Source organism: Alligator sinensis, unplaced genomic scaffold, assembly GCF_000455745.1.
Source record: "Alligator sinensis unplaced genomic scaffold, ASM45574v1 scaffold405_1, whole genome shotgun sequence".
In the NCBI taxonomy this organism is placed as follows: domain Eukaryota; kingdom Metazoa; phylum Chordata; order Crocodylia; family Alligatoridae; genus Alligator; species Alligator sinensis.
The window spans coordinates 270,418-285,903 of NW_005842738.1; the positions used below are offsets into that span (position 1 = coordinate 270,418).

At 41.0% G+C, this 15,486-nt stretch overlaps 1 protein-coding gene across 1 annotated transcript in view; it reads left to right on the top strand.

Moving 5' to 3' along the window:
* Positions 1 to 15,486, top strand: part of TTK (TTK protein kinase) — an 81,888-nt gene that overhangs the window by 59,509 nt on the left and 6,893 nt on the right. Inside the window, exons 15-21 of the mRNA XM_025216408.1 lie at positions 1,884 to 2,010; positions 3,435 to 3,527; positions 7,321 to 7,478; positions 7,575 to 7,726; positions 9,681 to 9,805; positions 11,869 to 11,949; positions 13,840 to 14,016. Coding sequence (XP_025072193.1) covers positions 1,884 to 2,010; positions 3,435 to 3,527; positions 7,321 to 7,478; positions 7,575 to 7,726; positions 9,681 to 9,805; positions 11,869 to 11,949; positions 13,840 to 14,016 — 913 coding nt within the window. The remainder of the gene's footprint in view (positions 1 to 1,883; positions 2,011 to 3,434; positions 3,528 to 7,320; positions 7,479 to 7,574; positions 7,727 to 9,680; positions 9,806 to 11,868; positions 11,950 to 13,839; positions 14,017 to 15,486) is intronic.

The window sequence follows — 15,486 nt, forward strand, 5'->3', positions numbered from 1 at the left end:
AAGCAGTGTTGTAGACATTTTAAGTTTCCTTTTTGGAATCATGACATCTTGACTGCGCTTTAGAGGCAGGAAAGAAAGAAGAAATGCAGAAGGTGAAAGACATGAGTAGTCAGAGGCTGGAGAGAGATTAGTTTGATATTTTTAATCTCTAGAGGACACTCCTATTCAAAATGTGGAATTATACCCAGGATTCTGAAGTCTCAAAAGTCCTCTTGCTGTAAAAACCCATTGGCAAAGTACACATCTAGTTTCTTCCTTCCTTCCATATAAAAGAAAACGGCCTCCCAATGCTAGTAATTATTAATTTGGGTAATAAAGATCTGTGCTGTGAAACCCTGCTTCACTATTTGTGTGGGTCAACTAAAGCTTCCATAAAAAACTTGGAGATAATTATATGAAAAATCCCCTATATTTAACATGAAGCTCATGTTTATAAAGCCACACAAGGTAGGAAATATCAGTTTAAGGTTGCCCATGAAACCTTTAATGTGGCCTGTCTGTGGATATTATATTGTGCTTTTTAATTACACAATTGCATTATTTTTCACAGAACCATTGTCTAATTCAGTGCAAAGGATGAGCAGTACATTAGGAATGGTGCTGAATTGAGGCTGTTTTCTGCAGGGTTCCTAATTTTACTTGTGAAAATTAGAAGATGTGTAGGTACTGAAACACAGGACTGCAGAAAGTGCAGGTGGTTTTGTTGACAATCAACTAATTTTACATCTTAGAGAAATGGATATCATCCTTGCTCCCTGTGTTATGCTGTGCAAATTGCTTAATTGGAGCTCTGTGCCAGTACTTGTGGGAGCTAAATACAAATATGCTGAGTTCCTGCAGTTGCAGCTGGTGAAACCAGCTCTTTGACCATGTTAAATATGTAAGATTTGTTTAGTACTTGTCATGCACAAACCCCAAAAAACACAGGTCCAACATGTTTCAAGTCAGACATGCGCAATTAGTGGACACTTATTCAGCTCTGTCTTATTCTCAGTTGTCCCCCACTTGTATTAAAATGAAGATATCTTGCCTCACTGGCATACTCTGAAGACCATAATTTGGAAATATCAGTGAATACAACATGATACTGTGGAGGAAGACTGATAAAGCTAATGGGGAAACTAATACTGTAGTAGTGCAGGGTTTGAATAGCTTGCAGTTTGACTAACAGAGCTATCTTTGTATGTCACATTGTGTAACTAATTTATGTGTACATTATCTGTCCTGTGCACTAAATGAGCCGGTCTTAATTTTGGCATTTCCCAACTTCTGAATCCTTGCTTACTGCAAGTTTAATATTCTTTTAAATGTAGTCATACTTGGCTATATGCAGAATAGGCAAGGCCTTAAAAGGTCCTTACTTTTTATTTTGGTGTCCAAAATTTGAACCTGGGTCTCCAAATTTAAGCACTAGCTTAATCTTGTTCAGTTTCTTTGTACCAAGAGGGAACTAATATTTGTAAAAGCTTGGGAGCAGGAAAGCAGATTCCATCAGAGAATTTTTCTCTGAGCCTGGGCAGAGTTATGGTACCAGCTTTCTTTTCCAACTTTTGCAGAGATTGAGATTGGTACCTCGGGTGCTTTGGTATAGTTAAATATTTATGAAATACTTGTAAAGACTTTTTATTTTTGAATTACTTTAAGTGCTTAAGAGGTAGATAAGTACAATGAGGTTTGAGAGTATATATCTATAATTCTCATAATGAAAGGTAGCATAAATACAGTAGTAACACAGCCATTTGGTAACTGATTGGGTAAACTGTGATAAATCTTAGGTTCTTCAGATTGCAACATGTATTGGAATAAGTTCATACTTCAAAAATTAAATTGATTCCAGACTCCTTTTTGAGGATGACTTTTTTTTTTTTCCCCACCCCCCTCAGTTTCAGAACACCAGTTGTAAAGAGTGACTTCCCACCAGCGAATCAGTTTTCCACTCCATACAACCAACTTCCTTATTTTCAGCCATGTACACCAGCAACTCCATTTCAAAACCAGTTTGGCTTACAGGTAATGTAAAATGAATGATTTCTTGAAGTTTTTTTTAAATTTTCCCAAGAGTTTTTCCAGCCTTCCATAGTGATTCAAAATAAATGACTTTTATGGAAGTTGGTGGGCACGGGTTTAAGGATTTGTATCTAAAATTGGTCTATAGACCATCTTCTGGATAAATGTGGAGGCAACACTTAGGCTGCTGTTATGGTTTTACCAAAATATACATTGCTGCTTAGTTTATGGCTTGAAGAGTTTACTTAAGAATGGCAAGAAATCAGCTTTTTATTTTTTCTGAAGCAAGTCAATCAACTTTTAGAAGCCTAAATGTTTTAAAGGTGATGGGGACTTTTATTTATATACCTCTGGGAATTAGTTTTTCAAACGTGAGTCAAGTGTAAAACAGTTCTGTAGGGTCTAGAGACTTTGGTAGTATTTAGACATCTAATTCCAGTATTTCTGCTACTGTCACTAGCTATTAGAATCAATGACTAATATACAGGGAAGTACCAAATCTGCTCTTTCTTGATGGAACTCCTTATTCTGCCATTATTTATTAGAGTAATTTTTTTATGATTGACTGATGGAGACTGTACTGCTGGACTGTGAGTACACTAGAGCAAACGTCAGATCGCTGCTGAGAAATAAACCCTACCTATTTGTGTGCACCCAAGGCTACATATTGGTGCAGATGGCTTGTAGTGGGATGGGGGATGTACTCAGGCCTGTTCAAGCCACCTGTGCTCCCCAACTTCTAGGCTTTGGCCCTAAGAGAGTGAGAATAAATAGCCATGACTTATTTCTAATTGTGCTTCTGTATGTTCTGTTGACATGGCTGTAGAGATCCATTACTGTTCATTGGTAGGCAATCCCACTCCTTGTTTGAGTCCAAGAGCTGAGCTTGACTTCTCACTGGGCCAGTTCCCTGGACACGGTCCCATTACCGTAGGTTCTGTTTTTTGTCTGTTAGGCATTTTTTCCGAGTCCTATTAAGACAGCTGTGCTGTATGGGGCAGAAGGGGGGAAGAGGAAACAATGATAGGCTAAGTTAGACGAGATGGGGGAGTGGAAGAATGGAGGGGAAATTATAATGAAGTAGATGGAGGAAGAACAAAAAAAGAAAAGAGCTAAGACGGTGCTAGACAGTACTGTCCACTAAGATTACAATAAATGTGAGAGGAAGGAAAACATGGAAAACCACAATCTCTTAAACTTGCTGAATTCAAGTGAATTGGTAAAACATATTACTTTAAAGCAATTATCTTTATTCCTTAAATGCAAACAGTTGGGTATTGCGATGTTGGGAGGAGTCACACAGGTATATTTCATTCTGACTAGCAGACTGTCCTCATTTATTAAGTACTGGGTGAATTTTTCAAGTATCTATCGGATTCCATTGCAGATGTGAAAATTATTTTCATTCTGTTTTTTTATGTATTCAGGTTTCAGCTTCTATACCTTCAAATGAATGCATTGCCATTAAAGGGAGACTATACACCATATTAAAGCAAATAGGTAGTGGAGGTTCAAGTAAGGTAAGATTATTTTTTTAACTTTTAAGACTAACAAAAGTCAAATACACCAACTCACATTTTGAGTCATGGTGTCAGATATAGCTCATGTGCTAGAGGTAGCCTGCACAAAGTATTTAAATAATCCAAATAACAAATATTTTAAGAAACTTCAGTGTAAGTGAAAATTTAGCTTCTAGCCTTCATGGGAATGACCCTTTATGCAAGTCTCTATGGAAAATAAGAGTGGGACAAATATGAAGAATGTAGCAGGAAAATGTATCAATATGTACTTGAAGCAGTGGTGTTTTGCCAAAGACTAAGTTAGTGAAGTTGCTAATTTGGTGATGCACATTATGTTCCTGGGATCTCTCAAGTGTATTTTTAACCTTTTGTAGCAGCAGTGTGTTGGATAATGTGGTCCTTCTGCTTTACCTGTGGCAGATTAGGGTGTTATGTCAGGGCTGACTGTAAAGTTTTGCTAGGAAGTTAGACACTGAATTTGTATGGGATGGTTTGGATAGGGATGACTGCCTCAGGCAGGGGGTTAGACTATGTAACCTCTTATCCCTTCCAGACTTACTTCTCTGATTGTAGTTCCCTTCTCCTGTAGACTCTGACAGAAACCAGCTACCTCCCAGTCGAGTACTCTTTACCAATTGTGGTTCCTCCAAGGCTGAAAACAGATGTAATTTTTGCTGTATCAGCTGTGCTGGGATGTGTCCCAGCACAGTGGATATGACTAATCAGCCTCCCCATATTAGTCTACCTGTGGCAGCAGGCTGCAGGCCAGTCACCATTGTTCTTCAGGTTCAGACCTCTGCTGTTCCAGGGACTTCAGGGGCCCAGTCCTGTGGGGCAGTGGCCCTGAGTGCTGTGCCCTGATCTGAGGCATGGCAGCTTGAAAACACCATGGGAATCCCCTGCAAGGGATTCCTGGGACTTGCATGTTATATTATGATGCCCTGCCCCAGGGTGCATGTTTGCAAGTGGGCAATCATTTGGGGTCCCTCCACTTGCAGACACATGTCTTTGGACATGTGTACAGCACAACAGTTTGAAAGCACATTCTGTGAAACTGCTGCAGGGAAAAAATTTATTTTATTATTTTTCCTGGGGTGCCCAATGACAAACCTGGAGGGGTGGAAGGGAAGAATGACTCTTCTGGAAGAGCTCTAAAACCTGGAATTAGCCTGTGACTTAGTCTCTGCCTCTGGAGTGTCCCTTTGGATTTGGGAACTGGGACTGTAGCTCCTGCCCCCCTGTCTGGCTCTTGATCCACCAGTTCCCTCTTGCCCTCCCTTGGTGGCCTACTAAGCTAGACTGCCTATGACCTGGTCATTGCAGCCTTGCTTCCATCCTTCACCTATTGCAGCGATGACATAGCCTGTGACCATGATTTACTTTTGCTTCTGATATCTGTCTGCCTCTAGGCAGTGATAGATGGAATGTGAAGATGTTTAGTAGTAAAGAGCTTGTGTAGAAGGAGGGAGTCACTTAGCTGAAAGAAGGACTAGTTTATAACAGGGATGTCCAACTGGTAGCCATGTTTAATGTGTGGCTTGCGGGCCCTGGAAGCTGCCTCTTCTGCCTTCTGCCCATTTGGGGGCGGGGGGTAGGGTTAGGGTCAGACAACCTGGCTATAGAAATTCTGAAATTGATCAGTTTTGGTTAAGCCATGAGTCATTCCACTTAGTTCTGGTGGCAGCACACTAACTAGTCCCCTCCCATCATATACAAAAATATGCATAATTTTTCCCTCAGTGTCTGCTGGGGCCTTGCCCAAAGATGATTGGTAACAAGTCCTCCTCTCCTCCCCCCCCCCCCCCCCCCCAAAAAAAAAAAAAAAGGCATATAGGGTTTGAGCATACATGAAGAACAAAAAATGAAATTGGATGCCATGGTTTTTACATTTTACTCTGAGGTGCTTGCAGGGATATGTATTGTCTAAAAATAATTTACAATATCCAAATCAGTAGAGAAATATTCTATTTTTAAATTCTCCTTTTACATTGATTTGCTGAAGATCCTGCAGAGGAAAATCAGTTTGATCTGATACTAGAATTTCTTTTAATCCTAGCAAAGAGCTCAGTCTACTAGATCATGCAGATCCTTGTGCTGAATAGGAGTGAGAATATTTTAAAGCTGGCTTTCCCTGACTACCACCCCAGGCTCTTAAACTTAACCTTACTCAGTTTTATGATAGTTTCGTATTGCACTTACGTATTTCATCACTTGCAGAAAATTATTTCTCAATGGGATATGTAAATCATTGTTTTTAAGCTGAAACCTCCTCGCAAATTTAACTGGGCGTGTTATGTACTTGAGAAGTTGGCAAAATTTGCATTTAACCTTAAAGTTAGAACATGCTCATGTTCTCATGCTGCAATTACCATGCCCAGGTGTTTTAAGAGATTCCTTTTCTTTAAAACTGCTAAAGGGGAAGTGCAGGGATACAGTCTTAAAAACAAACTTAAACTCTATTGGCAACTTTTCATTTTTATTTTAGGATTTTTTTTTTTTTTGGACTGGCCTTGCCTTTGCACAGGAAAGTGTCTATATAACGTATCTACATTTCATGTGCTCTTAATAAAGATTTCAAAGCTATTTTAGATTTGGCTTACACTTATGACTGTGTGGGCATTGTGTACCACCATTCAGAGATTTATGTTCACGAGAGGACCCAAGCTATTATGCAGGGAACAGCATAGGTTTTGGCTACTGACAAATTGGCAAGATTTGAATTTTGATTTTTATCTTGTGTAAATTGAAAGCTTAAGGGGATCAATGAACTTCGGTAGGTCAGAGGGAATAAATGGAAAGTAGGAAATGGAATAAGTAATATGGATTAATAAGTAATATGAACAGATGACTAGGGAGGAGTACAAAAATATTGCTTGGGCATGAAGGGGTCAAATCAGGAAGGCCAAAGTGCAATTGGAGTTGCCGCAAGCAAGGGACGTGAAGGGTAACAAGAAGGGTTTCTAAGAGAACAAGAGGAAGGCCAGGGAACTTGTGGGCCCCTTACTGAATGGGAGAAGCAACCTAGTGATAAATGGTGAGGAAAAGGCTGAAGTACTCAATGCCTTTTTTAGCTTGGTCTTCACAGGCAAGGTCAGCTCCCAGACTACTGTGCCAGGCAGCACAATTTGGGCAGCAGTTGAGCAGCCCTCAGTAGTGAACTATTCATGGACCTGTTCACATCCAGCTTTTCTGAATAGTCCCTGTGGCCAGATGCAATGCATCCGAGGGAGCTGAGGGAGTTGGCTGATGCGATGGCAGAGCCACTGGGCATTATCTTTTGAAAACTTGTGGCAATTGAAGGAGGTTCCAGACAATTGGAAATGGGCAAATATAGTGTCCGTCTTTTAAAAAAAACAAAACAAACCCCCCAAAACTACAGAGCAGTCAGCCTCACTTCAGTCCCTGGAAAAATCATGGAACAGGTCCTCAAAGAATTCATTTCTAAGCACTTGGAGAAGAAGGTGATTTAAGAACAATCAGTGTGGATTCACCAAGGGCAAGTATGTGAATGGCCACTTTTATACAAAGTAGACACTTAAACCAAGGTGATCCTGACTGTAGGACTGTGCTACCCTCTGATTCCCTTGGAAATACGTATTTCAAATGAAAGTCAAAAGTAGTGTAGGGCCTTTATGGGGAAATGTTTTTGTATTTCCTCTGTAAAATGAAGATATGCTGCTTCATCTACCAAACAAGGCTGTCTGCTTGTGCAAGGTTTGGTGATAGAGCACCAATAAGTGAACCAATATTGGAAATATGTAACAAAGTCCTTTCTGTCTGTGTTTTGTTACAGGTGTTTCAGGTACTAAATGAAGAGAAGCATCTGTATGCCGTCAAATATGTGAATCTAAAAGAAGCTGATCAGCAAACGGTTGAGAGCTATAAGAATGAAATTGCTCATTTGAATAAACTGCAGCAACATAGTGACAAGATCATCAGACTTTATGACTAGTGAGTATATGTTACACTCATTAATAGCTTTCAAAATGTTGCTTAAAGCGGTTACTTTAAAAGTTTAACCTCAGTGTAACTATATTTTATTTTTAGTGAAGTTGCTGAACAGCATATCTACATGGTAATGGAATGTGGAAATATTGATTTAAATAGCTGGCTTAAAAAGAAAAAGAATATTGATCCATGGGAAAGAAAGAGCTACTGGAAAAACATGTTGGAAGCTGTTCACACAATCCATGAGCACGGTACAGTAAGATCTCCCTTATCTGGCATGAGTGGAGAATGCCGGTTGCTGACAATGTAAAAATGCTGGTTATGTAAAAATAGTGGAGCCAGAGGTGGGAGGAAGGGCTTGCACATGGCGGCAGGGGGGGGGGGGGTGGGGGCCGGTGCATGCAGGGGGGGGGGGGATGGTGGCAGCGCCAGGTGTTTGCTTGTGGTGGTGCGGAGTGGTGGATGGCAGCTGCAAGACGGCGGTGGCGCAGTGCTGGTTAGTAGAGTATGCCAGCTATTAGAATGCCAGAAAACGGGGATTTTATCATATTTCTAGGGTTTAGTGTATACTGCTTGTGATGCAGATAAAATAGATGTTGTTGGTTTGAAGGGCTACTGCTATCTGTTCTGTTGGAAGTTTGATTGGCTTTTTAAAAATGTAGTTTCATGACCGAATATGTGACTTCTATATTTCTTTTATCAGATACCAGAAGTATACTTTACTTCCAGATCCTTTTGAAGGAAGCTAAAGTATCCAAATAGTCTTTTTCTGTGTAACTTGCTCAGATGCACAGTCAATGATTTCGACCTAAAGTGTTAGGTTTTGTACAAGACTAAGATACAGGACTTAGGAGTAGTGTCACAGGCTCAGGAGATCTTCCTGGCATCTGATGCCCCCCAGTTGTCAGACCTGCTTGCCCATGTTCTGAGGCTTCCCTTTTACCTCCTCAATCTCACATGTCACAACTGGATCTTAAATTCTCTTAACTTGGGAGGCCTTTTCCTGGGTGCCCTTCCTCTGTGTACACTCCTCAGAACTCCTCGGCCCCAAACTCTGGGGTGGATTTCCCCTTCAAGATGGTTGCAGTTGTGGCTATTAGAGCAATAATTGTGACATCCGGCTGCCCCCATAGTCACGCCCAGCTTCTGGGCCCCGCCTCACCTCACCCTCTGAGGCTCTGGGCCCCTAGCCCTGATCTTGTGTGGCAGCCTGGGCAGCTTGCATGCTGCTCTGTCCCTGGGGTCTCTGACCCTTGCTAGGTGGCTCTATAGTGGGTGTCTCTCGGGTACCCCTGTGGCCTTCAAACTGCCCCCATAGCTGTTCCTGGTCCACCAGGGGCTCCTGGCTCCTGTTACAAGTAGATGTTTTTTTAATAGTTGGAGTGATGAAGTAGTTGTGATGGTTCAGGAAACATGCAAGAGGCAAGGATTGTAGCAGGTGGTGTTTTATTGGACCAACCGCATGGTTGGGATTGACCTTAGGCAAGTTTTCAAATGCACCAGAATGAATGATCACAGAAAAACATTAAGGACAAAAACACCACAAATGTATGTAGGACAACACTTTTTTTCACAGAACAACCACTCACTTTTTGACTTCACTATTCTCGGGCTCAAGGGAAACTTACAGAGCACCTGCAGAAGGTGCACCTGAGAACAAAAATTCATGAGCTGGCTGGACATTAGGAGTCGAGAACTCCTGCTAATCTTTCTTTATCATTACATTACAGGAGATGATGACCCTTTTTCCTTCATGAAAAGTCTTGATCCTTCTGCTCTCTACTCCTGGGAATTCTTCTATTCTCCAGTTTCATAGCCCTGTCAACTGTTTTTAGTTCTTGCAGTGCCTGTTTTTTCCTTGACATATGGAAACTTGTCTAAGTCTATTCCAGTCATGCAGTTGGTTCAATAGAAAATCTTGCCCACAAAGATCTTTCTGACTGTCTGCAACCTCGAAGGAATGACACTCCTTTGACAAAAATCTCAAGTTTGTTCTATTCACAGTTTTGTAAGAACTGGAAGCCTCTTTAAATGAAGCTTTAGATTCAACAGGAGTGAATGGTCTCAAAATAGTGGTCCCTACTAATTGATACATATTGTGCTGCTTCACTTCTGTGATAGAAAAAGTACACCTAATGAATTAATTTGAACTTCCCATCTTAATATAACTTTGTATTGAATTTAAGAGCTGTTTTTACCTTGCAGGCATTGTTCACAGTGATCTGAAACCAGCAAACTTTCTGATCGTTGATGGAATGCTAAAGCTAATTGATTTTGGTATTGCAAACCAAATGCAGCCAGATGTAACAAGCATTGTTAAAGATTCCCAGGTGAAATATTTTTGGAAAATGTTTTTAGAAAAACACTCTCTAAAGTGCTTATTGTGTTAAATGATTACCAGTCTAATGATTAACAAATTTGTCACACGTGCAAAGTCCTGCACTTATGGTGGAACAATCCCATGCAACATTACAGGCTGGGGGCCGACTGGCTAGGCAATAACTCTGCAGAAAAGAACTTGGGGGTTCCAGTGGACAACATGCTGGATATGAGTCAACAGTGTGCCTTTGTTGCCAAGAAGGCTAACAGCATACTTTAGTAGGAGTGATGCCAACAGATTGAAGGAAGTAATTATGCCACTCTATTCTACACTGGTGAGGCCATATCTGGAGTAATGTACAGTTTTAGGCCCCCCACCACAGAAAAGATGTGGACAAGTTGGAGAGAGTCCAGCAGAAGACAACAAAAATGTTTAGGGGGCAGGGCACATGATTTATGAGATGGGATCTGGGTTTTCTGTTTGCTGCAGGGAAAAAAGTGGATTTTCTTCTTTAAAAGAGAAAAACACAGAAAACCATAGGTTTTCCTCTTGCAGGCTGGCAGAGTTCCAACATGCAAGGGGATGCTTGGGGCTGTGGGGGTGTGTGGGCAGGGGGCACATGTGCATGTGTGCACACACACACACACATGGCAGCCAGACAGGGTGATGGAGAGCAGCTCCCTATAAGTAAGTCTGTGAAGGGGTGTGGGAGAGAGGCACAAGTGCCCCCCAGACTTCTGTGCCCACAGTGGGTTGTGGGGCTGCAGCCGAGCTGGTCCAGCTCTAGGCAAGAGCTGCCTCAGCAGCCTAGACCCAGCATGGGAAGGAGCACTGCACTGCCATGGCTGCCAAGGTGAGCGCCCCCCCCCCTTCCCCTTTGCCTGCCCGGCAACAATGGGGGCATAACTCTGCGCTGCCACACCTCAGTCACGGTGGTGCAGCACTCCATCCTGTGCCAGGTCCTGCCAGCTAGGCTACAGAGGTGGCTTATGCCCGGAGCTGGTCTGGCCCGGCTGCAGCCCCACTGGGTGCAGAAACCTGGGAGGGACATCTACCCCTCACCTTCCTGCAGTGTTGCCTGTGCCCACACACCCATCCCCTTCCTCACACAGGATCATACACTGGGGTGTGGCTCGGGAGTGAGGGGCACTGGCAGGGCTGCAGGACTGTGGCCTGGGAGTGAGGGGCACTGGCAGGGCCGGGGGGCATGTGGCCCAGGAGTGAAGGGCAATGGCGTGGGCAGGGGCAGGACACTGGCATATCAGGACTGCTCAGCACCACAAGCCAGTGTGGGGGACACTGCAGCTGGACTTGCATCCTGGTGGCCAAAGGGGGCCTGAGGAGCTCTGATTTTTTCCATGATAAAAGCAAACAGCAAAATGTATAGGTATTTAGAATTTATTTTATTATAATTATTGGGGCACACTGGTAGACTTCCAAATGGCTTTAAAATTGTAAATATAATATATTAATAAAATATAATGTTCAAACCAGGATCCCTGCTTATAAGGAGAGGCTGAGGGCACTGGGCTTATTTAGTCTGCAGAAGAGAAAACTGAGAGGGATTTAATAGCAGCCTTTAACTGCCTGAAGGGGTGGCTCCAAAGAGGATGGAGCTGGACTGTTCTGTGGTGATGGATGACAGAACAAGGAGCAATGGTGTCAGCTTGCAGCCAGGGAAGCTTTGATTGGATATTAGGAAAAACTTTCTCACTGGGAGGGTGGTGAAGCACTAGAAGGGGTTACCTGGAGAGGTGGTGAAATCTCCATCTTTTGGAGGCTTTTAAGCCCCAGCTCAACAAAGACCTTAGTGGAATGATCTAGTTTAAGGGTGGTCCTGCTTTTGAGCAGGGGGGTGGACTAGATGACCTTCTGAGGTCCCTTCCAACCCTGATGTTGTACGATTCTAAAAGGTAAATGTTCTGTGCTTTATTACGAGTCTTAATTAAAAAAACAAACAAAAAAACCCATTAAATGACTAAAGAAATACTTGCAGCAAACTTTAAAAAAGTAAGTTTTACTTGTGTTGCATGCCTGCTTCATTTACATAACTTTCTATTTCTTCATTTTTAGGTTGGCACAGTTAATTACATGCCACCAGAAGCAATTAAAGATATGTCCAATTATGGAGAAAATGGGAAATCCAGATCAAAGGTAAAACATCTTTTCTCTCCTTAATCCTTTCTCTCCATCCAAGGAGAAAATGTTCCAGACTTAAGTAATTCAAATCTTTATTTTTTTTTTTCCATTGCAACCAGAACTATTAAAAATTTGCTCTTGAGTAACTGGGAAGAAGTTTCAGACTAAGGGCGTGCTGGATGGTCCTTGCAACTTTAGGGGTGTAAAGTAGTTTGTTACTCAATATTCTGGCATTAGGTACTAAAATACAACATGCATAGATATCATTAAAAAAAATTGGTGAATTGCATCTTTTGATGTTGGTTTTTAAATGAAGATGGTCTTTCTATCTTCTGGTCAGGTACAAGCTAGTCCAAGTCTATTTGGGGGAAATCCTTTAACTATTTTCAACCCTAGTGTGCAGTATAAATTGCTGTTTACATTACTTAAATTTATTCCAAACTATGAAATTGTGTGGGTTTGGCTAACATGGCCAAGGGTTTTACCCTTTTTCCTGTTATCTTCCTTTTATTTATGTGATGCCCTCTTCTGTCTTAAATTAGATTTGCTGTTTATTTGGAATAGAAATAGGCAGACTTGTAACAGGCTGAAAGACAAATATAAGGAACTGATTTAATAAAGACCAAGCTACCATTTTTCAGATGTTGCTTTATTTCCAGCAGGGCTTGCAACGAATGTTCTTCCATTAGTGTTTGAAACAATATCAACTAAAGCATCCTTCTTTTTCTGCTTACAAATATAAAAAATCTTTAAATCTGATGTGCGCATAGACCAGTGATTCTCAACCAGGGTGCAGAGGCATGTGGGGTGCCATCAGCTCCTTGGAGGGGTGCCACAAAGTATAAGGAGTTAAGTAGGTAAACTAGGTAGATAAACACAGGCCTGCCTGAATGATCCTCCACTCCCACTGCCCAGCTCCTCAGCAAAGGAATAAGCATTGCAGTGTATAAATTAGTTGTTGAACTTGGGTCGTGCTTATAAGTTTTATGGTGTGGGGCCTCAAGTCTGGTGAAGGGTGTTTTGAACCCAGTGAAGAGTCCAAAAAAGGAGAACCATTGAGACCAATCTTGATGTCCATTTTCTCACGGAGCACTCATTTACATAATGTGCCCTGAACTTTTATTTAATGATTCTGCAGTGACTTTTCCTGCTCATTTCTTTAGAGGTTCTTTTCAGCAAGAGACAAACTAATTGTGCAGATGAAGAAAAAGTAATTTTGACCATAAAAATGCACTTTCAAATCTGCTTATTTGATGAACTTAAAGAGAGTGCTTCTCTTGTGTAGTGGTAGACCCGGTTCCTGCAACAGGAACTGGGTGGTTGTGTTTTTAACTAATTGAGTGCTCACTTTCCAGATGTTACCTTAAGCACAAAAAATGTTACAATGGATATATTAGCATTTTTAGCATTGCACATTCACAGAGGACCTCATTTTTAAAGACATTTAAAACATTTTTTGTTATGCTTTTAGCCACATTGCTTGTCAAATAGGCCAAAAGTGGACCTGTTTTTTTTTTTTCTCGGGAGGAAAGAGTTTAATATTTGAGCTTCTGAAGCCTTTGAAGTCATTGAGTGCTTTTCTCAAATGTAAACTGTTGGGATACTACAGTCATAAGTAGTTCTCCTACTGAATAAAGTATTTCTTTAGGAATTAATGTAACCAGGCATTCTACAAACCTTGTATTATCTATCTTGGTTAATGGCGCACTCACTCTTGGCATTTAGGCATCATGGGTAGGTATGTTACCATCTAGGCTTTGCATAATGATATACATACTAAAAAGACACAGCGATGTAAGCAAAATTTTAATTGTACATATAAATTATGATATTTGGTAAGTATGAGAAGTGCTTCCTCCTTAATTTAAGTGGTATAATTATCTGAATAATTGTATTTGGTTTTAGATAAGTCCCAAAAGTGATGTTTGGTCATTGGGATGCATTTTATATTGTATGACTTACCGGAGGACTCCATTTCAGCACATAACAAATCAAATCACAAAACTTCATGCTATAATTGATCCTAATCATGAAATAGAGTTCCCAGAGATTTCAGAAAAGGATCTTCAGGATGTCTTAAAGGTAACTATTTTATATTTGTATTAGGAAAAAGTGGAATTTAGATTCAAGTTGTGGTAGGCTTTATTCTAGATAGCTTGTATATCTGACTTACACTTTGGAAAAACTTTTGTTTTTTCTCAGCTGGGCATTATTCTGATACTGCATGTAGTGTATTGCACAGTATTCTAAAAATGAACTGCTGAAGGTCAGGCTAGCTGCCTAGCTTCTACTTGCACTTTTAAAAAAATAAATAAAAAAAGACATTTTAATTTGGTTAACGCACGTGTAGTAAATGAATATCCTGGGCAGGATGACCATGTTCCTTCGGTTGATGTCAAAGAATATATCTGTCTTGATTCTTTTTCTGTGCAGAACACAGAATGTACTGGTGTAATGATTCAATCTAGTTGTTACAAGTATAAGCTGATAGTATTCAACTGTTGCACCTGCATAATCTTTCAGCACTATGTGCAGCGAACATGCTCCAACTTGGATCCCCAATGAAGCAAGTTTTAAAGTTGTGTTGATTTTGTTCACATGCAACACAACAGGATCATACATGTATACCAGCTTGTAGATTGAGTAATGGTCCAAATTTAGCAAGAGTTTTAGCTTCCTGGGGAGAAATAGCATTTTACAAAATTTGGCTGGTTCTTAAAATTTTTTTTCTTTTTTTTCCCCTACCCATCTTGGTTCTGAGGGTTTTCCCAACTGCTCTTTGTTTCTCAACACTTGGGTCTAGTAGTGCATGATGCTCACTGCCTCTTAGGAAGTGACTCTTTCTTCTCCTCTCCTCTCCTCCCTCCCCCCCCGCCAAAAAAAAGTCAGTTCTCAATGCAGTGGGCTAAAACTCATGAGCCTAAAAAACTGAAATGTCTATATGCTACAGAGGTGCAACAGAGCTGTGTTAGAGTCTGAAGTCAGTCAGAAAGCAGGGTAGATGCACACCTTTATAGGTTAACTAAATAAGATTTGAATGTTATCTGGTGTCTTGCTGTAATCATTGAAGTTACCTAGCTATGATGGCAAGTGGCTTGAAATAAGCTCAGGCCTGTACATACACACCTTAACCCATCAGATTCTACCCATTTGCAGGAACCTCTAAAATGCTCCAATATTTTTTTTTTTCCTTTGAAGCTTGCACAGGTGAATCTTTCCACCCAATATGTAAGTTATTGCTTGCCATGTTGCTGTTGTTCTGTGTACCAGTTTTGTAACAACAGTGTCAATGATCACTTAGAATTGTTGAAATAACTGGTTTACCTTTTCTTTGGTGATTTAACAAGGATGACTTGGTTAGTCAGGATAATGTTGAGCCCTTAATGGTACTAGGGTTCCTGGTATATGGTCCCTTAATGCAAGGTGCTCATAACTTTTGTGGAATCTTTGACTTTTTGGCACAAAGCTAGGGAATAATGGGAAGGTCAAGACCATGAAAGGGAATGTGGCGGTGTGTCAGTACTGCTAAGGGTGGGAGAAACATGGGACAGG